The sequence below is a fragment of the Solanum pennellii genome, chromosome 11 (genome assembly GCF_001406875.1).
Source record: "Solanum pennellii chromosome 11, SPENNV200".
In the NCBI taxonomy this organism is placed as follows: domain Eukaryota; kingdom Viridiplantae; phylum Streptophyta; class Magnoliopsida; order Solanales; family Solanaceae; genus Solanum; species Solanum pennellii.
The window spans coordinates 47,033,584-47,057,367 of NC_028647.1; the positions used below are offsets into that span (position 1 = coordinate 47,033,584).

General features: G+C 34.3%; 2 protein-coding genes across 3 annotated transcripts; one reads left to right on the top strand and one right to left on the bottom strand.

Annotated features, from left to right (window-relative positions):
- The first annotated feature begins 7,986 nt into the window (after nucleotides 1–7,986).
- On the top strand, nucleotides 7,987–13,641 carry LOC107004627 (intermediate filament protein ifa-3). Of its 2 annotated transcripts, XM_015202907.2 has the most exons (12): nucleotides 8,103–8,152; nucleotides 8,367–8,453; nucleotides 9,016–9,209; nucleotides 9,708–9,841; nucleotides 10,435–10,493; nucleotides 10,569–10,623; nucleotides 10,717–10,767; nucleotides 11,644–11,683; nucleotides 11,865–11,974; nucleotides 12,627–12,674; nucleotides 12,993–13,112; nucleotides 13,272–13,641. In XM_015202907.2, the coding sequence occupies exons 3-12, from the start codon at nucleotides 9,191–9,193 to the stop codon at nucleotides 13,338–13,340; spliced, it is 705 nt and encodes a 234-aa protein (XP_015058393.1). In that variant the 5' UTR covers nucleotides 8,103–8,152; nucleotides 8,367–8,453; nucleotides 9,016–9,190; the 3' UTR covers nucleotides 13,341–13,641. The 2 variants fall into 2 exon arrangements, with proteins under 2 accessions (XP_015058392.1, XP_015058393.1); XM_015202906.2 differs by lacking the exon at nucleotides 9,016–9,209 and having other exon boundaries at nucleotides 7,987–8,152.
- A 184-nt stretch (nucleotides 13,642–13,825) lies between these two features.
- LOC107004626 (probable sucrose-phosphate synthase 4) lies at nucleotides 13,826–21,226 on the bottom strand. The gene is made up of 14 exons (XM_015202905.2): nucleotides 20,927–21,226; nucleotides 20,007–20,096; nucleotides 18,349–18,569; nucleotides 18,151–18,214; nucleotides 17,743–17,942; nucleotides 17,158–17,638; nucleotides 16,918–17,046; nucleotides 16,594–16,725; nucleotides 16,325–16,501; nucleotides 15,965–16,018; nucleotides 15,814–15,876; nucleotides 14,655–15,494; nucleotides 14,425–14,552; nucleotides 13,826–14,296 (listed from the first exon to the last, which is right to left on the bottom strand). Exons 1-14 carry the CDS (start codon nucleotides 21,161–21,163, stop codon nucleotides 14,023–14,025), a joined length of 3,090 nt encoding a protein of 1,029 aa, XP_015058391.1. The 5' UTR covers nucleotides 21,164–21,226; the 3' UTR covers nucleotides 13,826–14,022.
- Nucleotides 21,227–23,784: the final 2,558 nt, after the last annotated feature.

The following is a 23,784-nucleotide window of genomic DNA, read 5'->3' on the forward strand; positions in this document are numbered from 1 at the left end:
TCTGGAAGCTAATGTTGGTGTTCTTTATTTTATTCTTGTATTTTTCAGCATTACCAAGAAAATTTTTGTAGAGGATACAAAATTATCATGTAGTTGTGTACAACTAATACAATTATCATAGTTGTGGAATTAAATAGACGTATTTTTGCACTCCTGCTCAAATAACAAATTATTATGTAGTCGTGAAGGACGAATGTTCCGATATACGCTTCAGCTATAGCAATATATGATTCAAATGTTGCTACATATAATCATTCGTAGCAACATATGATTCAAATGTTGCTACATATAATCAGCTGTAGCAACATATGACTCAAATGTTGCTACATAAAATCATCTGTAGAAACATATGACTCAAATGTTACTACATAAAATCATCTGTGAAAACATATGACTCAAATATTGCTGCATATAATCAGCTGTAGCAACATATGACTCAAATGTTGCTACATAAATCATCTGTAGAAACATATGAGTCAAATGTTGCTACATATAATCATATGTAGCAACAAATGCCACATGTAGTGATGGACGAATGTTGCTACATATAATCAGCTGTAGCAACATATGACTCAAATATCGCTACATTAAATCATCTGTACGAACATATGACTCAAATGTTGCTACATAAAATCATATGTAGAAACATATGACTCAAATATTGCTACATATAATCAGCTGTAGCAACATATGACTCAATTGTTGCTACATAAAATCATCTGTATAAACATATGAGTCAAATGTTGCTACAGATAATCATATGTAGCAACATATGCCACATGTTGTGATAGACGAATGTTGCTACATATAATCAGCTGAAGAAACATATGACTCATATATTGTTGCTACATATAATTAGTTGTAGCAACATATGACTTAAATGTTGCTACATAAAATCATCTGTAGAAATATATGAGTCAAATATTGCTACAGATAATCATATGTAGCAACATATGCCACATGTGTGACGGACGAATGTTGCGATATACGCATCAACTGTAGCAACATATGACTCAAATGTTGCTACATATAATTATTTGTAGCAACATATGACTCAAATGTTGCTACATATAATTATTTGTAGCAACATATGACTCAAATTTTGCTACATATAGCAACATATGTAACCAATGTTGCTACAGGCGAATCATCTGTAGCAACATATGACAAATGTTGTGACAGACAAATTGATAAAATAAACATTGTCTTTAATTACATTGTCTTAAAGATAAAATAAAACAACATAATTGATAAATTAAACATTGTCATTACTTACAAGCATAATGTCAAGGCTTTAAGCTCTAAGATATTATCCCATAAGCCCAAATATATTGCATCCGTTCAATTAGATTGTCACATAACAGTGAATTGGGTGGATGAAATTCTTTCCGACTAATCAAATGCTCAATGAATGCAATGGAATATGACCCGCACGTTGGTCCACTTACATTTTGTACTATCTGTTCTATTCGACCGTTAAATTCCCATGGTTGAGTGAGCAACTTCTCTGGAAAATGATTCATTCTTCCACTCCGCTTCAGCAATTTAGACAGCAACTCGAAGACAGGTTGTATGAGTGTGAAAAACTTGTCATGTTCCGTAACCACCAAGTTGCAGTCATAAACATTGATCAATCCCTCGTGCAAGAGAATTTAGAGAGTCACAAAATTGCTATTCGACGTGTTCATGACTGTCAAAACCCTTTTTGCATCAATCCATTTCATGCCTCCAGGAGTTGGCTTAATACCCCTGACATAGTCAATCATATCATCATCCCATACAAAGTCATCTAGTAACTGACTCATGTTTTTACCACCTGACATTGTTGTGTAATCGCTCATTTGATTATATCTATGTAGCAAGTTCGTATAGAAGTTGATATCAAGGATTCTATCTCTGTATCATAGTAGTTCAGGTATTTTCAATGCCTTTGACGCATGAGGTTAAGGATTTCATCAATATACTGAAATAAAAAATAACATTAAACAATTAGGAAGAGTAGTCACTGAAAAGACATAAGAAATAGTTAATAATATAAAAAGTAGGATTACCCAGTCTTCCCACCAAACTGCTAGGCTTGTCATGTTCCTGAAATCTTGAACGGTAAAAATATGCATGCCTTATTCCATTCGAATATCCTTTGCACTTGTCACCTTAATTACTGCTTCTTTTTCAGCTACAGAGGGACGCCTATAAATATTCAACTTTTTATACTCCGTCACCACTTCCTCCGTAAATTTTATACTCCGTCACCACTTCCTCCATTACACCCCTTGGATTTTCTCCAAACATCTTCCTCTTCAAATTTTGCATTGCCAAGACAAATGATTCTTTTCTCCGCTTGGCCTTTGAAGTATATGCACGCCGCACATTCTTGGATACAATGCCCTTCACACCCCTTTTGTTTTTTAATTCATTGACAGCTTCACCTCAATTTTTGTAGATACATGATAGAATCTTCATCATGTTTCTTACACTTCTCACAGAGAAAGCCACAACATCGTCTACAAGAGGTAGACCCTTCGTGTTGTCCTGCAGCAGCAGCAGCAGCACCAACACCAGCACCATCATCAACACCAACACCAGCACCATCATCATCAACATTACCATAAAAAACAACTAATTCATTAATGACTTCATTAGGAAATCTCTCTCTTTGATGGTTGTTGCTCCAGCCAACACCATTTTAACTCTATCCATAACAGGATCAAAAATAATTTCAACCAACCCTAGAGTTATTAGATATGACATTTGCAATTCCTCTTCTGTTGGGGTAATCCATGGATGGAAAACCTAATATTATAAAAATGAGTCATCAGTAAGAATTATCTGTTGGTACAGATGAATTGTCTGTCGCAACATGTTACACAAATATTGCTACAGACGAATCATGTGTTGCGACTTGTGCCACAAATGTTGCTCTATAGCAACATTTGTGGCACATGTCGCAACACATGACTCATCTGCAGCAACATTTGTGGCACATGTCGCAACAGACGAGTCTTCTGTAGCAACATTTGTGGCACATATCGCAACACATGATTCGTCTGTAGCAATATTTGTGTAACATGTTGCGACAGACAATTCATCTGTAGCAACATGTGACACAAATGTAGCAACATATGTCTGTAATATACTAATAATAACTTACTGAATCAAAAGGAGGGTTAAAAAGATTTGGAATATGCCCTTCTTTGGTAGTTTTTTTTCTTGCCATCAACTATCTCATCATCCTTGGAGATGATCTCTCTTTTTCTGCAATTACTTGATGGGTCAAATAAGGAATGACTTCAAATGCCCAGGCCTGTAAAAAAGGAAAACCTGTCAATAATCAAATGTTGAATTATTACTTAATATAATATAAAAATATTAAAAACATTCAGCTTTACCATGAAAGCCCATGGAAACCCAAACAAGTTACTGGTCTTTTCTCCTAAAGACCTCAACATGTAGTCGACAGTTAGATGAAAGCTCTCATGACCCCACAGGTAGTTCTTGAAAGCTTCAATATCCTGACAGAAGTTGACATACTTTAAAAGTATGTTGTTGCCCAGATCTTTCGGCAAAAGTATATTATGTGTAAACCAAAGTAAGCACAATGACTCCTTGTGCTTCTTGGTGTATCCTCCTGTCCCAACAAACTTAATAAGTCAGAATTTTTAAAGCTTTAGCTAACAAGGGACATCAAGTCCTGCTCCTCAGTTGGCAGTGACTGTTGTCCTGCTTCTTTTACTTCTTTAACTACTTTCTTTCTTCGTTGTTCTGTTTTAACAATGTATTCAGGGATGGGCTCAACAGGAGGATGACATTTTAGCTCTGTAACTATGGCAAACTCTCTTATGCCAAAGAAAACTGGCATGCCACAATAATTAATTAGAACCTCATCCTTCTTATTAGGATTTTATAAAAATGAACCTTCTTTTCAGAAGTTCATACACGATGAATCATTTGAAAACGAGGAAGTGGATCAATGGGTAACTCAAGAAAATGACCAAATTAGCTATTTCTGAAAAAATCTTCCAATTGATTTCTCTTGAGGATATCCCTGGATTTGACAAAAGTTCTTCCCAGGACTGACCTAATAATGCTTTCACCATTAGCATCAGGCTGCAGATGCACAGAAAAAGTGTCTGCATTGATGATTTTAATCCCATCAGCATTGAACTCTTTATGAAGTTCTTGTTCTTCTTCATGAACTTCATATATTTTTTCTTGTTATGCCACAACTACTACTTCTGTATTTTCCCCTTCTTCTTCCTGAACTTTATTTATTTTCCCTTGTTCCTCAACTTCTTCTTGTTTTCCATCTTCTTCTTCCACTACTTATCTTTGTTCATATTCCTTTTGACACAATTCTACTTCTGCTTGAGAAGAAGAAACTGCTTCAGTTGTAAGATTTTCTAAAAGTGTAGTATTTTCGTTCCTCTTCCTAGCAATTTTAGACCTAGCCTTTTTCTGGATCTTTGTTTGGTCAGATGTATCAATATCAAGTTTTATTTTGTCAGGAGCCATTATATTTGTATCTGCAACCACAAGTCAAAACATGGTAATAAGGAGATAAGCAAGCAAATGCATTTCAAACCCTAATTAAATATTACCTGATAAAATATATATCAACGATAAAGTAAAAATTATGAGGATAACACAACACCGTCTTTGCTGTAGAAGATTATCTGTGAAAGAAAGAAGAGAAGGAGAAGTGGACTGTACTGGAGGAGAGGAGAAAACTGAAATTAATTATTAGTATAATAATTAAATAAATCTTGGAATATGAAATGACACATTTATAGGAGAGAGGAGGAGAGAAGGGAGAGGAAAATGAAAACTAAAGCCGTTTAATTTTTTTTTTAATTAGGACAATTCAAACTGTGACATATGTTGCCACATATATATTATATGTTGCTACATATATACGATCTGTTGTCACATATAATCTTGTCGTGTTTATTACTACAGAAATTACATATGTTGCGACGCATATACTATCTGTTGCTACAGATGATTCGCTCTGTTGCCACATATAATTTTGATCCTTTCCATCATAATTGACATTTGTTTAAACAATATCAAAATAATCATAACAAACATTTTAATACATAACCACCTATCTAATCAATGATTGTAAACACAACATTTTCATCGATCTTAGCTTTTTTTTTATTCTAGGCATCTCTGGGTCTTCATTGTCACTAACATAACCATTTCAAGCCTTTACAATCCCATAATTCCATAGGAGTGAAGCATATCTCAAGCGAAGGGTGTCACCACTAATTCCACATGATGGTACTTGTAATCCATCACTCAAATACTCAGCGTATGCAGCAACAAAAATTTCACAATCTCTGCATGGTATATCATCAATCAGAAAATATAATAACATCACATTTTATAGTCATAAGACAAAATAATATTGTGATACTTACAGACTACTGCTTTCTTGTTGGACAATACCAGTAACATGACTGACTTTAAATGGGTGAGATTTGTTCTTTCCTTGGTAACATTTAAGAACTGATCAGTTGGTTCGCTCATTTTGCTCAAAAATTCACTCAACTCAAGGTACTTTGGCAACATTGTAGCCATCTTTTGAATCTCGGAGGATAGTTTTCTATTAGACCTATTTGAGGACATGGAATCATACACTTTTATGCATCGTTCCTTCAATGCAACGACTGCCAAGACCCGATGGAATTCCGCATTACTATTTACAGGGACATAAACATCATCCGTCAAGTGTCAAGGCATTTCAGAAGGTATAGCATACCCTTTCATTATGTCAATGATTTTATCCTCATATTCACTAGAATTGTCAATGTATGTTTTGAAAAAACAACTAGTGGTGGTATATTGATATTTAGAATGAATCTGCTGCTTCAACTTCTTACGCAAATAGTAAAATATGACATCCACATACTGCACACATAGATGAAACAAGTGTATCAATTTAATTGTATATATTAATGTACTAAACAATACATATAAAAGTGGGCATGAATTTACCTCATCATTTCAGCACCTATTGGGTTGAGACATTACGTAGAACCAGTCCTTATTCATTGGAAATGCAACTACTAAATCAAGTTGGTCAAATTCAAGTTTTGAGCAGTTGGCTAAGTAGTGATCCTCCTTGTTTCCTCTACAACTGTGTAATCATTATAAATCATTATTTAGTGGACAACAAGAAGAAATTCTAATAATAGTTGAACGATTTTACTTTACTTACGTTTTTGCATGATGTTTGTAAATACCCTCGTTTATCCATTGCGAGAAGGATGACGTTAGTTCAGTTGGACCCTCGCCGTCAATGTTAAAACCTTCAAATGGATATTGTCGCTTCACATCTCAACTAACAACTTCGACTTTCTTCTCTTTCTTTTTCGCTTTCGCTTTTTCTTTTGCTTCACCTTCTCCTTCTCCTTCTCCTTCTCCTTCTCATTTTCCATCTCATTTGCCTTTTTCTTCTCCTTCTCCTTCTCCTTCTCTTCATTTGTCTTCTTCTTCTTCTCCTTCTCCTTCTCCTGTTTTGCCTTTTTCTCTTTCTCCTTCTCTTTATTTGCCTTTTTCTCCCTCTCCTTCTCCTCCTTTGCCTTCTTCTCATTTTCCTCCTTTGCATTCTTCTCCTTTTCCTTCTCCTCCTTTTCCTTCTCCTCTTTGTCCTTCTCCTCCTTTGCCTTCTTCTCCTTTTCTTTCTTCTCAATAATCATAGAAAGTGTTTGAGAAATAGATTTTTTCAACCTCCTACATTTCAAAGGTTGTGAAGTCTTCTTTGATCTTTGTACATCAATATTATGAGACATTTCCTTAAAAATATCAGTGAGTTTTTTAATACTACTAATAAAATAATCATTTTTGCAGCTCACATTCTTCGCATAGACAAAAAGAGCATTTCATGTTAGAAGATTGAGTTGTTATCATGGATGAAGCTTCTTGTATCATTTCATCTACAAGGTAAACAAAAAAATATTGAGATTTACAATTCATTATAAAATAATAATAGCAGTATGTTGCAACCAATGGATAGTCTGTTGCAATAAATTAACATTATGTTGCCACATATGTACCGGCTGTTGCGCAACATATACATCTTATGTAGCAACAGATGCATCATATGTTGATACATCTGTACAAATTATTGCAACATTTGAATCTTATGTAGCAACAGATGAACAACATATCAATTTTACAATTCATTATAAAATAATATTAGCAGTATGTTGCAACCGATAGATAGTCTGTTGCGATAAATTAACATTATGTTGCCACATGTGTACCTGCTGTTGCGCAACATATACATCTTATGTAGCGACAGATACATCATATGTTGACACATCTGTACAGATTATTGCAACATTTGAATCATGTGTGGCAACAGATGACCAACATATCTCTAAAATGTGGCAATATACGCTAAATATATTTTAGATGCCTGAACAACACTATTTCTAAAATCATATCAACAAAATGACCAAAAAAAGAACAACAACAGCAACAAAAAATGACTTTTCACTGAATGATAACATTACAGATATATTTCCTTAAAATAAGAATTTTTTGAATTGGTTGATTTTCTTTCAAAAATGATAAATAATACACACTATTAAGTCGATTATTCAGTTTATACACCTACAGAACATTTTATTGTTCATTAATCTAAGAATTTTTTTTTTAAAAATTGTAATGTATTTCAAAAAATAACTTACTCATTTCTAGTCGAACACGATTACAGATCAGAAAGATGAGAGAATAATGGAGGACTAGAGAGGAAGCGTAACGACTGCGGAGGAAAAGTAAGGACGGATTTTCGAATTTTTAAAGAAGAAGATAAAGAAAAGATGAGAGAAAAGAGAGAAGGAAAGATAAAAAAGATTTTTCTTTTTAAATGATTTGATTTGAATTATAAAAGTGTATTTTTTTGTATTTTATAATAGATAATTTTTTTAAAAAAATATTAATTTGGTCCCATAATTAGTTAGTTATCTTGTCAATCTGTCGCCAAAAACAAAACTAGACTTATTTGACACCTTTAGCTTAATTTTCTCTAGAAACTCGCGAATTCTGTCAAAATCTGCAGCTCATAGCTCTGCCATTGAGGTTTCTGCAAAAATGGAAGAGTATTTGCAGTGGATGAAGACTCTTCGCACTCAAATGAGTGGTACGCATCTCTCCAATCTCCAAAACTATCAACATTCAGATTTTCTCATCAATCTAGGGCTATTTTGTTTCCGTCGAAATTTTGTACTCAAATTCATAAATTATGTTCATGTCTGTGTACGTTTATGTATCTGTATGCTTGCACCTTTTTAATTTTGTATCACGGTGTGTATTGTGTGCGTGTGGAGTCTGAAATTGAATTGATGAACTTTCAGATGTGGAGGATGAAGCAGTTAAGATAACAGCCGAGGAGCAAATGCAAATAACTACACTACAAAATCTCGAAAATGAAATTAACTCAGGTTAAACACTTGCTTCCTATATGTTTGCAGAAATAGAAAATTCTGGACTTCTTTTCCTTTTGATTTTGTGAAAACTTTATGCAATTTGAGAGTATGTATAGCCTTGTGAGTAAGAAATTTCGTTGTTGCCAAGTTGTAATATGTCTTTAACATTTTCATAATATGGATCATAACCTTCTTACTTATATTTCATGTTTACTAGAAGAAATAAGAGTGCATATGAATGTTTATGTTCATGTATTGCATTGAAATTGTGGGGGAGCTTTAGTGCCAAACTTTAGTTTGAATAATATTGGTTGGCCGATTAGACGTTTCATTTGGTGAAGTTATGCTACTGCTGGCTCTTATTATTTATTCTGGTATTCTAGTTCAAGTTGTAAAATTTGTTGCTGAGTTCATCTGAAATCAAGACTTTGGACATTACCTACACTAATCATGTTCTTTGGTCATTTTCCCAGCACTCTTTAAACAAGGATTTCCACAGCCTTTTCCATCTTTCCTTTTACCACAGTTATTTTTTATTTGTATATAACTGAGAAATTCCAAACGGTTAATGATGCAGGTTAGAAACCAAGCAGATAATGCGCCGTCACACTACCCCTCTATCACTGTTTTTTAAAGCTATGGTCATAATGCATGATAATGAACTCTTTGAGGCATGCATCAGATCTAGAAAGACTAAGAAGACAAATTGATGAGATTCAATTGCATATTCATCAAATCCTGATAGAGGGAGAATGACACAGTCCTGCAATGGTTAAAGCGCATTTCCCTTCTATTTAGGCTTATCCATGTGCAGTATCCTTTGCAATCTTGTGTTTTTTTCTTCTGCAGAGAACTTTGTCCAGAGGTGTTTAGTTTCGAAGATGGAATAGGATACCTGTTTATTTTCACTCCCGTGAAACATCAGTCCATCATGTCCGACTTTTGTTGCTAGATTTTTTCTTGTTCCTTTTGTCTTTTTTCTTCTTTGATGTGGGCTGTGGCTGGGCACTTCCAGAAATCTATGTTATTTCACAAGGTTGAAACCATTTGAATTTATCTTGACCTTGTTTCACTTTCTGCGTCATCTCTTACAATTTGGTCTATTACATGAAAATCGCATATTGTGGAGCTCTGAATCTTAATAATAGTTTCTACCTGAGACATTGTTCATTTCTCTTTTCCGTCATGTTTTTCTAATATTAAAATAACTATACGTGTCGAATAGCAGAACTCTGCAATACCTAAACCTTAAACTGCTATACAATGCAGTGAAATGTCAGACAAGCCAACTCAGAGAGGAAATTGCCAGGATACTGGAGAAAAAAGGGCAGATCTGTTCCATGATTTTGGAAAAACAAAGAAAAATTGCTTCTTTAGGAGTTGATTCTTCCACCCTCAACCAGGTAAAACTAAGAGCTGGCATCGATTAACTTTGAAGCGGAGCTGAAACTGAAAGCCTCACATCGCCCTTGATGGATAGGATTGGTGATGTTTGTTAATTTGGTACATGAAACCAGAAATATATACTCTATCTGTTCTCAGCTTCACAACCGTAATGGCGTATCCAACTAGACATGGTTTCTAAAACAGAAGTTTAGAAGTAAATGTGTTTTGACATAAAGATTAGGCTAGATATGATTCTGTATTTTTCAGAAGTGGGGGATGAAAATTATGTAAAGATTGAAAATTTGGTCTCATCTTTTTTCCAGAAACATACTGATGAAAGAAGGATGAAGTAATGTATATTATGGAAGCAGTCTATTATTTGACCGTCGAGCTATAAACTGCAATCTTGAAGTACTTAAATGAAGAACAATCTTGGAGTTCAATTCTTAGCATTGTTTGCATAGAAGGGAAGAATAATTTTGGTTATTTAGGAGATAGGTTTGAAAGTTTTTACTTGACATAAACTTATCTTTTGATAAAGGAAAGTTGGGTTAATCTTAGGGAATCATGTGATATAGCATATATTCTTTGATCCTTGTTTGTCAAACAGACATCGGAGCTCCTTCAACAAGAAAGAAACAACATGTCAGCAAAACTTCTACAGAAAAGGTAACTTGGAAAGCATATATTGGAGATTTCTGATGGATAGTACACAATTATAAGTGAATGTGGTTGTCATAACAGTGACTATTATGCTAAAACTGTTGAAGAAGTAACTGCTCAGCTAGGAGAACAGCAGGTTTTTTTCCATGTTCCCTTCCCTGTTGCTTTCCACTTAGATTGTTCAACTATATAAGCTTTTTTTGATCAAAGCAAGGGTTCCTACTTTTAGGGTTGGATCAAAGATTGCAAACAGAACTTGTGGGTTGGAGATAATGGCCAGGTATTTCTACTAAGTCATACTGTTTTATTTTCACTAATTTTGGTGCTCTTCTCTATAAATTGTCTTGGAATTATAAATTTCTAACAGATTAACCGAATAAGATTTTTTAATATTTGTGTATATAAAACCCAATGAAGGGAAAAACAAATGCTCAAAAAGCCAGATCAAATGTAATTACAAGAGGTGTATTATAACATAATCAAATGCATACATTCTATTTCAAGCTGTGAAAGAAAATAAGATTCTACGAAGTATCAGAAATTACCGAGAATAGTATGATTACAGTTAAAATTATGTTATTTTATGTTATGCTTATCTTTACAAGTGCAATATTTGAATATGTTGTGGGTTTACAGATTTTCTGAATTTTTCAAGTGCAATTATCAAAGTAACTTGATATTTGTGAAGCCCAAGGCTTTGGCCGAGACAAGCTGCTTAGATTCAATTTTTTATTCAGTCAACTACTTTTGCATCCTCCCTATAAGAATTCTTGTCCATTAGCTTTGAAGATATAGTGGTTTTGGACTTGATGTACTTTAAATTGGCAATACTTATAATTTCTGGTGATTCTCAAATGACACATTTCTGGAAAACTTTGAGGTATGAGTCATTGCTTGGTGATCTGACATTTCAAATTTGAGCATGAACTAGCTGGTGACATGATGCTTCCTGCATTAACCCAGCTTTGTAAAAACTCCATAAACTATTATAGTACTTGTCATTCCTCTGCCAGTATGATATCAGTAGAGTAACTACTTGCTGCTTAGACAGTCTATCTTTCTACCACCAGAAAAAGGGATAGAATGGCTTATGTGAATTAGATTCTTACTCTTATCATAAATATATACTGCTGGAACTGATGGCTATAGCATTCAGGTGATGGACAAAGTTGGTGAGAAAACTGGTGAAATTGAAGGTATGACCTAGCACTGTTAGTTTATATTCTGATTTCATGATGTCGATGGGTTAATGCAAGCTAATTTTGGGAATCACCTGTAGACATTATGTTCACCTCTGCCTTAACTTCGTTTTCTTTCTCTTATCCTTTTTGTCTTTCCTGTTCATCCCGTTTGAGGCAATTTCATATTGATTTACAGAAAATCAGGATAAGATGGTAGAAATTCTAAAGATGAATTTGGCAGACGCTAAAACAAAGCTAAACAAGATGAGTGAGCTGAAGTCCAAACTTGTCACAGAGAACAGCCAGGTTTGGTTAAACAATTCTGAGTTCTGATCAAGCCGTTTTTGTGTGATGACTGGCCCTTTCCCTTGGGCACTGAAAACGAATAAAGACCCCCAAAAGATATTGCTAATTACCATTATTGTTTGATGAACCATTGAAGTATATCCTTCAGTCTAGACACATTCTCCTGCTGAGTGGATGTTGGTATGTCAGTATGGAGGTCAGAGATCTTCAATGTTCCTTGAAGTCTCTCTTCCTTTCCTAGTTCCGACATTTGAAGGTAGAGTTGACGCTTACCCATCAGATTCTTGTATTTTAAAGCAGAATTATTACAGGATTATCATTCCCCCTGTATTGTCCCTGCTACTGAAGTTGACTTTCTTAATTAACCAGTACAGCAGTTGCAACATTTTCTCCTCTCCCATGAAAGCCTTTGGTGCTTTAATGGTTATTTATATACTCTTAATACACACTAATATCTATGGTTGATAAATTCCCCAATCCTGACTCCTGGACAGAAGAAAGGAAAATCTCTAATTGAAAATGGAAAACCGAGTCCTATTGTTTCTTTATGAGGGAAATCAACGTCTGAGATTTTCTTTGTTGCTCATTCAAGTACAGTTATTTTCAGTTTCAGTTCAAATACAAGAATCTGAAAGGCATCTTACTTTGACAGGTAAGGAGATCTATTGAGCTTGCGAAGTCAAAAATGAATGATTTCAAGGTCAGTTACAATCTGTATTACATAAATTCAGTCTTAGCTCGAAATATTTTTCTTTTGATAATGATAACAACTGCTTGTCAAATCCATCTTGGCATTTGCAATTACCCAACAAACAGTTGCTTTGAATACTTAACCAGAAAAATGCATCAAATTTAATTTATTGGGAAATCAGAAAGTTGAAATCGTGAATTTGAGGAAAAAGAAGATGTTCGTAACTTCTAATTTATTAATCAACATAATTGAAAGAAAATATACTTGCTACAGTTCAGAGCATCAGCCTCTAAAAGTCTATGATCAACATCATGCATTATTCTGCAGGCACAACTCGGGGATATGGATAGCAAATCCTTGCAAGAAGAGTACCAAGCACTTCTCTCAGACAAAGCTGGAGAGGCAGAGTATCTGCACTCTTTACAACTCCAGATTGCAAAACTGATGGTATTGAGAAATATTCACTCTTTATTGCACTTTGACATGTCATTCAACTTGTGGTGTCAATGTTCAATTTTAAAGAGATTCAAAATATCCCAATTGATGGAGTTAAATTATCAATTTATTTTTCCATTTCACTCACAATTAGTAATTTTTTGCGTTCAGATAATTTCCCACAGTATCAAATGTTCTTGTGGAAATGAGTTCAAGATAGACATGGATCTTTGTGGATGAAAATGACCAGGGCCAGGCAAGTACTTCAACTAGCAAGTGGTGGAGTGTCTTCATTACTAGTCAGGTAGTGTATGCAAATAATGGTCGAGATAGTTTGAGATAAATGGGGAGCTGTTGCAGTTGTTGAGATGGCATAAGAATGTGGTTTGTACTTTGTTGCTGTAGCATCTGTATTCTATGTAAAAGACAATTTTAAACGCTAGTAGAGTTCTGCTTGAATGAATAACATACGCACGACTGAACTTAAGCTGAGCCTTTCTCGTATTGAAAATTGGAAATTTCATTACATGTGCGCTATCTCTATGATGTATCAGAAAACAAAGTATAGAGTACTATAGAGCTTTGTCATCTATCATTTCAGCTCAGATTACTTCATTTATGGAGGTGTGCATTTGGTTCAACACATTCAAGCACGTGCAGACTACATGAGATAAATTGGACGACGATTGTGCTTTCTGTAGTATATAGTACACTAAAATTGAAGATATCAAAATGCAGTCCTCTAATAGATATCAGATAAAACTAGATATTATATATGTTCAGTGTGTTTTCAACTCTTGTTATATTTTTACAAAGTATAAGATTGAAACCCAGACTTTAACTCGCGTGCTTACTTTTTTGACTGAAGTTTTGCCTGTGATATTGCAAAGGAAATAGTCAAATAGAAACATCATCTTAAACTTTACATGACCCCTAGCTTCTCCAAGGCCGCAGAGATATCCTGGGGTTCATATCCTTCAGCTGCACATATGTTTGTGCTCTCTAGAGGCACTATTTCATCTGTCTTGAAGCTATCTTCATTGTGAAGAAGCTTCTCGCTGGCATATTCCACACTTCGTTTCAGAATCACAGTCTTGTGAAGGCCCACAAGCAGGCTTTCATAGTCTGTATCTCCCTTTTCCCCCACAAAAACAACCATACTGGAAAGATCAACTCCCCATCTAACTGAGAGATACCTGCATTACATGCAGAGAAGGACTGACTGTGACAAAGTTTATGTAGAATTGATCTTTCCTAGTATCTGCTAACCGAAGCACAGAAGTATCATTAGACCATATATTAGTACAGGATTGAAATGGTTTACCTAAGTGCTTGGGATCTCGATGCAAATAATGGTGTCACGTTCAACCTTGATGCAGCATGTGTGTAGACAACATTGCAACGGAAGCCTCTCATGCGGAGCCTCTGACGAAGGTCATTAACTTTCCTTACCTGTCACATGTAATTTATTATCAGGATACAAATGGGAAAACCAATTTGGTTTCTATTTGTATTGTCTAACTTAGAACATCATTAGTGGCTTAGCAATCTTACTTTGGCTCCTGGCTTGATGCTATATGAGTAGCATTGAAAGCTAGATGCACTTGGGCATTGTGCGATGTCATGCTCAGAACCTTCTTCGATTTTACCAAGCCTCATCACTGCTGATTTAATGTTCTCACCTGGCCACCGATACTCAATGTGGGCTTCATAGTCGTCATCTAGTCCTAAGTCCTTCCATGGGTAGTATATTTCACTTCCACTGCTGCAAATCAATGCATCAAAATCTTCTAAATTTGTTGGGCAGCTGTTTACAACTTCTTTAGTCTCTTGCAGACACAAGCCTGTCAGAAAAAGTAATCCTATTTGGCTGGACCTGGATCTTGCAACTTGCATTATATTCTTGACCGTTAGAGATAAGGTCTCAGTAGGAGATCCATTGCTGTTGTAACAGTCAGTTGCCACTACATATAGGACCTTCCTTCTTCCAGGAGAGTAGCTAACAATAGACTTGTTGATTGAATTAGCTTTCCGTGAGAGTATCTCAACAAGTTCATGCTGCCTTCTTGCCATATCCATCTCTCCATTGGCCTTGAAATCCACATCGATGGAAAATTTTAGAGAAAGGTCTTCAACATCTCTTAGTGATTCACTCATAGGTTCTTCAGGAGCTGGCTTCATGACCTCAAGACAATTAGCAGGGTGGCGATTTCTGCAGTGTTGAACATGGGAGAGGTAATTCCGGCAGTGCTCTGGCCATGAGAAGCAGTGGATATTCTTTAGGCCATTCTTACGGCACTCTAGCCATAGGTTCTTGTCAGCAACAAGCTTTAGAAGAGCATCTTCTATTGCTTTTTGATCATGTGGATCAATGAGTAGCCCATTGTGTAGTGCCTGATTAAACATTATGTTCCACATTATATTCATCCATAAGTTACAGTAAGTCACTACTTTGAGGTGTACATGTAATTAAAAAGATAACTATTTGAGAAAAGACGGGGAAGTTTGCAACAGAAAACTTGGGGCATCACTTTTTGGAAGTTCCTAAAAGTCATGTTCTACATGAAGTGTTTGTTATCACGATTTTGTGCACTTCCTATAATTCTACTCCAACTTTTATCCTGCAAAATTTAGGTTTGCAATCGATAACTTAAATGTAAAATATCTTCAGGACTTATCATCAACGTCAATGTTTAAACCAGCTAGTGTTTACCTTGACTATATCTACTGGCCCTCCATTTTTCGTAGCAACTATAGGCAAACCATAAGCAGCTGCCTGCAGAAAGAAGACTTTCCTGAAGTATAGCGTTTTTCATACATAGCATCAGCTGCTAAAACTTCATGTGATGTAATTTAGAAGTTACCTCAATAAGAGTGAGGCCAAATGGCTCAACAAGGGCTGGATTGATGAACACTCCCTTCAAGGATAAATCACCATTTAAGAGTTATTGGCAGTCATAGCACGTAATTGAAAATTTTGGTTAAAGAAGAGTGTCATTTCTATAGTTGATCTTCTTTTAAAGCATGAAAGAAAATGAATCACTGAAATAGCTTTATCCTGTCTAGATTATTTTCCTGCACACAGATCCAATGGACAGCGGCATCTCTATTATGAACAAGGCATAGACAATGACTACAAACCCATGAGACATAGATACAACTGTTCTTTCGTGGGAAAATCCTCAAGTCCAGACACTTGATTATATATTATTTCTCCAAGTTACCTTAGTTTTTGCTGCCAGGCGATATATATCAGGAACCTCTGGTTGCTTATGATGCTTTGGATATGCCACCTGGCCATACAAATTGTACTTGTCAATGAGCTTTATTACTGTTGTGAGTACTGCAGAGCTGCTACTGGACATGTCATCAATGTCATCTCTGTTACCTAGGATCAGAGTCTGCAACACAATTTACAATAAAATCAGACTCTGCACTAGTCCACTAGATCTGTTAATAGTTGAAGGAGGTTGCATATAAACGTAGACCCTACTAAGTTGGCTAGTTCTCGAAGTGCTTGACATTCTCCAAAAGCCCTGAGCAAAGTAGTTACATTCTTCTTAGGATCCGGACGTGACAGTGCAAGTATCATTGGCTTGTGAGGGTTAACGAAGAATCGCATGATCTGCATTCATGAAGATACAAGAGATATTGACTAAAAACATTTATAGGAAACCCCAGACCGACAAAGCATTATTAATCAGTAATCATGAATTATTTCTATCTAGTCTACACTTGTTGCTTCTCTCTTGTTATCCATTTTGACTTTAAGAAAGGGTTAAGAAAGTCTGCTACATAAATGAAAAGGACATCCAACCTCAGACCATATATGTGGTATAGGTCTCTTTTGACTTTTGGCTGCACCAATCAATGACTTGAGATCTCCATCTCCTTCCAGTGAATCTTGCGCGTTTATGTTACTGAAGTCCATCCCCGGCGGTATAACCTGGTTTTCATAATCATCAGAAACAGACTTTACATCAAATTTCTTCATAACTTGATAGGAAGACATTTGGCGTTGTTTGAACAAGAACTAGCTAGTTGAGTTAGTGCATACCACCATCCTCGGCATGTATCTCCCGAGGCAACTCACTCCTCTCCGTCTCCTAACTCTGAGTTTCCTTTCCAGCTGAATATCAAAACCATCATACAAACCCCATTGTTCGTCAATCTCTTGTCTAGTGCTAGTTATCACCATTTCAGCAGTATCTAGTCCCAACTCTTCTGCTTCTGTTCTCCTCATTATCTTGTAGGTGGTATTGATCTCCCCCTTAGTGAGTCTGCCCTGTTTAAGCAATTGCTCGAACTTGTTTCTTCCTAGTGAGTGTCCTGTTAACACCATTGGTACGTTTAACGTTCCAGATAAGAGGGCTGCTACCTCTCCTGCATCAGCATAGTGCCCATGAATTACATAAGGCCACACTGCTTTTCCAGCATTGACTTGCTCCCCTATAGCCCTTGCCATATTCACAATGTGGCTTAATGCCCCGTCAACAAATTCTGGTATGTAAGGCCAGAGTGATTCTTTTGGAATATACCTGCGACAAATATAATGTTCAAAATATGGAAGATTGAACCAGATAGCTAGACAAGTATGTTTAGTGATTAGTGGTTTTGAACCACTATAGAATAACAACATTACTTGTCACGTGGTCCGCAGGGGATCCGAATTATGTAGGCACCACAGCAGCCAAAAGCATCAGATGGACATGAGAGCATCTCAATTGGCTCACCATAGCTAGAGTCAACATCTGGGGATGTGATCTGCCGAGTCAGGAGATCAACTCGATGAACTCCTTTCATGTTTGCAAGTGCTCGAGCAAGCTCTACTACATACTTCACCTGATCATTCATTAAACAAAACACAGTTGCATGAAAGTTGTTGTGTCCAGTCTTGTTACTAGCTCATAAGTGTCAATTTTCTGCTATTTGGATTAACTTTTTCAAACTTTCTTCTTGTGTTTTTTCAGTTGAACATGTTCTCTAGAATAGAAGATTTAGAGGCAATAGTTTTATTGATTGAAACAAAGATGACAGGTAATATGACTACCTGACCACCAGTGTCAGAATCTCGTCCAAGTTCCATGTTTTCTCCACGCACCAACCCATGCATACTACAAAAAACAGTAAACATAGCATAAAACTTGTTTGACCAATGTTTGATAGTATGTAACTTGTTTGATGCCACGTATCTGTTTGATGATAGGTTTTTTATCGTGCACTAGTTACTGCGACGATGTGAATGTACCTGATCAAGACAATGTATAGTTGGCTTGGTTTATCTTCATCAGACCATATCTGTGTATCGGAGTTGATCCTCGATATGACATGGTGAGACTCTGATGTATTTATATCTCCTTTCTCCTTCTCACCTTCTGAGAGTTCAGAAAGATCTTCTGCTGCATCAAAACGACCTTTCTCTAGTTCAACTCGCCGTTTTACTAGTTTTTGTGCATCATCCCAAGCTATCTGCAATTTCTCAGTGTCACAAGAAATTATCTCAACCGGCTAAGTAGAATACTTTTTAACTGAAACTTTATTTTTTTGCTGTATTGTTTTAAAAATTAAATACTAATTATTGACATGACACTGACAAAAATTTATCACTCAAAACAGTTGAGACTTTTTTCACTTCTCTGTTGACTCTAGACATTTAGGCGTTTGTTTTAGAGTTTGCAAGCTCAGTTTTTTTTATTTGTGGAGTAAGTGTTTGTTTGAACTTATTTTAAAAAAGTGACTTTTCTATTTGATATAAAAGATAATCTAAATATGTTTGAAGTTGACAAAGTAGACAAATTCCATCAAAGAAATGAGACTGTTTATTCCTTGCTTTAACATGTTTACATTAATCAGTTTCTTCCTTTCAAGTAGAAAGGAATGGTATATGTAGTTGAGGGTGTAGTACATAATTAATAATATTGATTTTTTTTTTGAGCAACTTTCACGTATAGCAAACACAAAATTCATATTTGTATGCTATAACAACGTTTGTGTAATTGCGCTCTATAACAAACATAAATATGCATATTTCGATATACATATGCAAAAAAACAGTCGTATAATTCCCTATACATATACAAAGAAAGCAATTGTATAATTTGCTATACATATACAAAAGAAAGCAACTGTATATAAAAGATCAATTGTATAATCTGTGTATGTATAAAACGAGAAAGAGAGAAAGACAAAAGAAAACTAGGCAGGAGGATATTTGTATTGTATAATTTTAAGTGTGTAGGACGAAGATATATATATATATTTGCATGTGTATCTACAATTTTCTCTCGCTTTATACAAATAGAAACACAATTTATACATTTCGTTTCTGTTTATATAAGCGAGAGAGGCGAGGGTGGCGAGCGAGATTCGGGAGAGTGGCGAGCGAGATATGGGAGAGGGGAGAGTGGGGACGAAAATATATGTATTTATACAATTTTCTCTCGCTTTATACAAAAACACACATTTTATACATTTGTGTTTGTATAAAAAGCGAGAGAGGCGAGCGAGACTGCCACCAAACGAGACTGTCGAGCGAGATTCAACCAGGGAGAGTGGCGAAAATAGCAATAGTTTGCTACGGGGTACAATTAAATAAAAGTATATTTATAGTATTTAATTTGAATTAATAGTTTGTTATTATATACAATATTTTCTTCTTTTTAGTTGTCAAAATTTTGATTTAACACGTCTATTAAAAAATATTGATTAACATAGTAAATTCATCATTTTACCCCCATTAATTAATATGATCTCAAATATATTTATTTATTACATTTTTTAAAGACATTTAACTTTAACAAAAAATAATAAAATATACATATATTTTTACTTATCAAAAGTAACAAATAAATATTTTTTTAAGTAAATAGAGACTAAGGGAGCAGTAAATAAATGAAATGAAAGTACCTGTTTCTTCTTGCGGGTAAGATGCCAGATGCGCCAGCACATATTCTCGAGCCTATTATTCCTCTCACGAGAATTCCTTGTTGCCACTACCTACAATGTCCTTTTCTTTTTCATATATAGAACCAAAAAAGAAGTGTGTTTGTGCATGAATTCCCTTTTTCTCTTCTTTAATTTTCTCAACTATTACTCTAAACATCATTAAATAAAGTGAAATCCTTAACACTTGCATTAATAATGTTCAATTAGTTATACTTGTATTAGATCGGTTTGAATTGATTTTTGGTTTATGACTTATAAGTCAAAAGTCATAAGTTAGGATTTCTAACTTATGACTTTTGGCTTATCTTTATTATTTTGACTTTAAAATAAGTGCTCATAAGCACTTTTTTAATTCTACCCAAACACTTCAAAATTATTTAAAAGCTATTTTGGCTTAAAAACACCTAAAATAAGTCAAACCAAACGGGCACTTAATCTAGGTTATTTCTTATGTATTGTCAGATTTTGTCTAGTAAAAATAATATGCTTTCCATAAAAATATCTTCCACAATTATGGTGGAAATTAAAAGAGGTTTTGAGGGGTGATTAAGTCCTTACCCACTCTAATGCATGTATTAAATCCATTTGTACACGTAGAAATCTATAGTATTAATTAGTAATACACTCCTCAATATACAAAATATAATATATAATTAATATAGCATGAAAAAAATGTATTAAACAAGATACTACTAATATATAGAGTTAATGCACGAATTATTTTACCAAACGTCTCGACAAGTAATATTGCTCGTTGGCATTTGTGGTTTACCAAATGAGTAAAGAGAGAGAAGCAAAGGTTAAACTTGGTCAAATTATGAAGGAAAGTAACAATAAATAAGAGATTAAAGATAATTAAAGTATAAAATTTGTGAAGTGACCTTGATCCAAGTTCTGTGGAGGTCAGACTCATCAAAGCTATTGACAACTTCTTCAACAAAGTACTTTGTTGGACTAAACAACTTCTCTTTGTGGATTTCTAACCTCAAAATTTCCTCCATATTATTATGCTTGAAGGTGTTGCTACTAATTGGTTTCTTTTGTCTTGACCCATTTCTTTCACTTCCTACATCCAATATTGCCTCCAAATACCCATTTAACCATTCATTCTCTGCCATGAATATCACTTATTCAAACACACAAAAAGACACATATATACTTCCTTGTTTGAAGCAACAAGAGCTAGCAACCCTTATATATATATATAGGTCTACTAAGGAATATAACGACTACACTTTATTGTAAAAGTTTCATGAGATGTCTTATTCTTTTGCTCAATATTCTTCATAATACTTTATATTATTTTTGCAAGAATACACAATATTCAGGAAAACACATGCTTTATTTTGTATTTAGGTGCACACGTATGAAACTTTAGTCAATTATACCATGTTTTTCACTAATATATGGTTGAGCACAAATGAAACTTTAGTCAATCATAACATGTTTTTCACTAATATATGGTTGAACACAATCATAAATGAAAAAAATTAAAAGAGTGCTAAATGATCAATTGTTAGATTTTTATTGTTTGATATTGAGGATTAAGCCTTGTTTTTTTATGAAACATGAAATGCTTGAGAGCCAGACATATCTCAATTTGTTGTTCACTGTTGGTGGACTCCTATTTAGACGCTCCAGTTGAAGTCTAAGTGTGTAGACGGGTGTTAAGATATTTGATATCGGTAGATATGAAGTAGGTCTCGTTATATGAGATCAAACAAATCTCCCTTCACGAGTTAGCTTTTGGGGTGTGAGTTAGACGAGGGCCTAATTTTACATGGTATCAGAGCAAACAGAGGTCCTGAGATTAAATCTCATTACTACCCATGCCCATATTAAAAAGAATTTTCACGTGCTTAGCTCATGAAAAGAATCAGACCCGCATGTGAGGGGGCATGTTGAGAATATAATTAACTAATAAAAGTGTGTCTCTCTAATAACTTAAACTTTTGAATGAGATAGTCACTCACTTTAACATGATATTAGAGCAGACTCATCTTACATGGTGGTGATTTTCTCATACTTAGTATAATACTTTGTTCTCGATTCTCATACATTGAGATTTTTAGTGGCGTGTGCATATGTCACCACATTTCAGGGTGTTTATTATTGTTCCACGCTTAATTTGTATCTTACTTTAATTTTTATGAAAAATCTATTTGAAGACCTAACTTTTAATTTGAATATCCAAATTACACAATTTCTATTTTTTTTAAAACCCTTTGTCTAAGGGTTAGGTGTCATCACCGTCTTAAATTTAGTTCATAACTTCTCACCAATAAAATAAAAGTTCAGACAAATTAAACAACTAATTGAATCGTTAAGATCATCCTCTTTTACCTCCTCTATTTTGTATGGTTTATGCGTTTATTTCACAAATATCCTTATTCTCATAGCACTTATTCATATATAAGCTTGTTGGCATGGACCCATTTTGATTATTCGTCTTCTTTCTTCACTTTTTCGTATATCTTTTCAGAAGCAAGTACCTATTACCTACTTCTTTTTTAAAAAGAGAATATTGTGCATTTCATAAGTTCTTTAAAAATAAAGATGTCGTTTGGAAAAGACTATTTATAATTAGCTAGTAAAAATTTTGTATTTAGTCACTATATATTGTATTTGATCTTCGAATGCAATAGGGTCGGTTTGAAGGCTTAAAGCCAAATTTCATAGCGAGACTTGATTGTTATTTATTTTTATAGTTGTCATATATAAAATATATAGTTATAACATACTCAATGCAATTGTACAAGTGAAGTTCTCGAGAAGATAGAATATATGTAGACTTTATGAAGTAAGAATGCAAACAATGAAAATTTTCGATGAAAAATATAATATATGAATATATTATATTTTTATAGTTGTCATATATAAAATGAATAGCTATAACATACTCAATGCAATCGTACAAGTGAAGTTCTCGAGAAGATAGAATATATGTAGATTTTATGAAGTAAGAATGCAAACAATGAAAATTTTCAATGAAAAATATGATATAAAGTTAGAATAATCAAACCTGACTCAAAACTTTAAAAAGTTTATATAATGACATTGAAATAATTATGTTGAATTTGATAAATTAATATTGGAATAGTATTGATTTGTGTTGAAATTTAAAGAATACTCCAAAAATAAATTTGATCATTTTATAAACACACAATAATATATTTTGCATACTACAAAAGATTTTACTATTTGATAGACTTTAGATATTCAATAATGAGCGAATAAAAATAGAAAGAGGAATAAAAGAGATAAATGCATTATGCATGTAAGAATAATAATGTGAATTCATGACAATCATCAAAATATAAATAAATACAAAATAAATAGTCATGTAAGAAAGGATATTATTAATAACTAAACACAATTCTATTTCTTAATTATTACAATGACCACCACATTAAATAAAGTAAACAATTACTATTATTTTTTCTATCCAATTTTTTCTTTTAAACTTATCATTTATATATAGGGATAATGCATAAGTACCCTCTCAACCTATGCCCGAAATCTCAGAGACACACTTGTACTATACTAAGGTCCTAGTACCCCCTTGGACTTATTTTATTAATAATTTTCTACCCCTTTTTGGCCTACGTGGCACTATCTTGTGGTCCCAATGCTGGTTGACTTTTTTTTCAAGCTAGTGCCACGTAGGCCGAAAAGGGGTAGAAAATTGCTTATAAAATAAGTTCAGGGGGGTAATAGGACCTTAGTATAGTATAAGTGT

Bases quoted from the DNA above. Each gene is read 5' to 3' on its own strand.
- LOC107004627 (XM_015202906.2), top strand. From the start codon at position 8,104: ATGGAAGAGTATTTGCAGTGGATGAAGACTCTTCGCACTCAAATGAGT. The intron at 10,624-10,716 runs GTTTTTTTCCAT...TCCTACTTTTAG, and splicing joins CTCAGCTAGGAGAACAGCAG to GGTTGGATCAAAGATTGCAA. The intron at 12,675-12,992 runs GTCAGTTACAAT...ATTATTCTGCAG, and splicing joins CAAAAATGAATGATTTCAAG to GCACAACTCGGGGATATGGA.
- LOC107004626 (XM_015202905.2), bottom strand. From the start codon at position 21,163: ATGGCAGAGAATGAATGGTTAAATGGGTATTTGGAGGCAATATTGGAT. The intron at 18,570-20,006 runs GTACTTTCATTT...GAGAAATTGCAG, and splicing joins TTACCCGCAAGAAGAAACAG to ATAGCTTGGGATGATGCACA. The intron at 17,047-17,157 runs GTATGCACTAAC...TATGAAAACCAG, and splicing joins GATACATGCCGAGGATGGTG to GTTATACCGCCGGGGATGGA.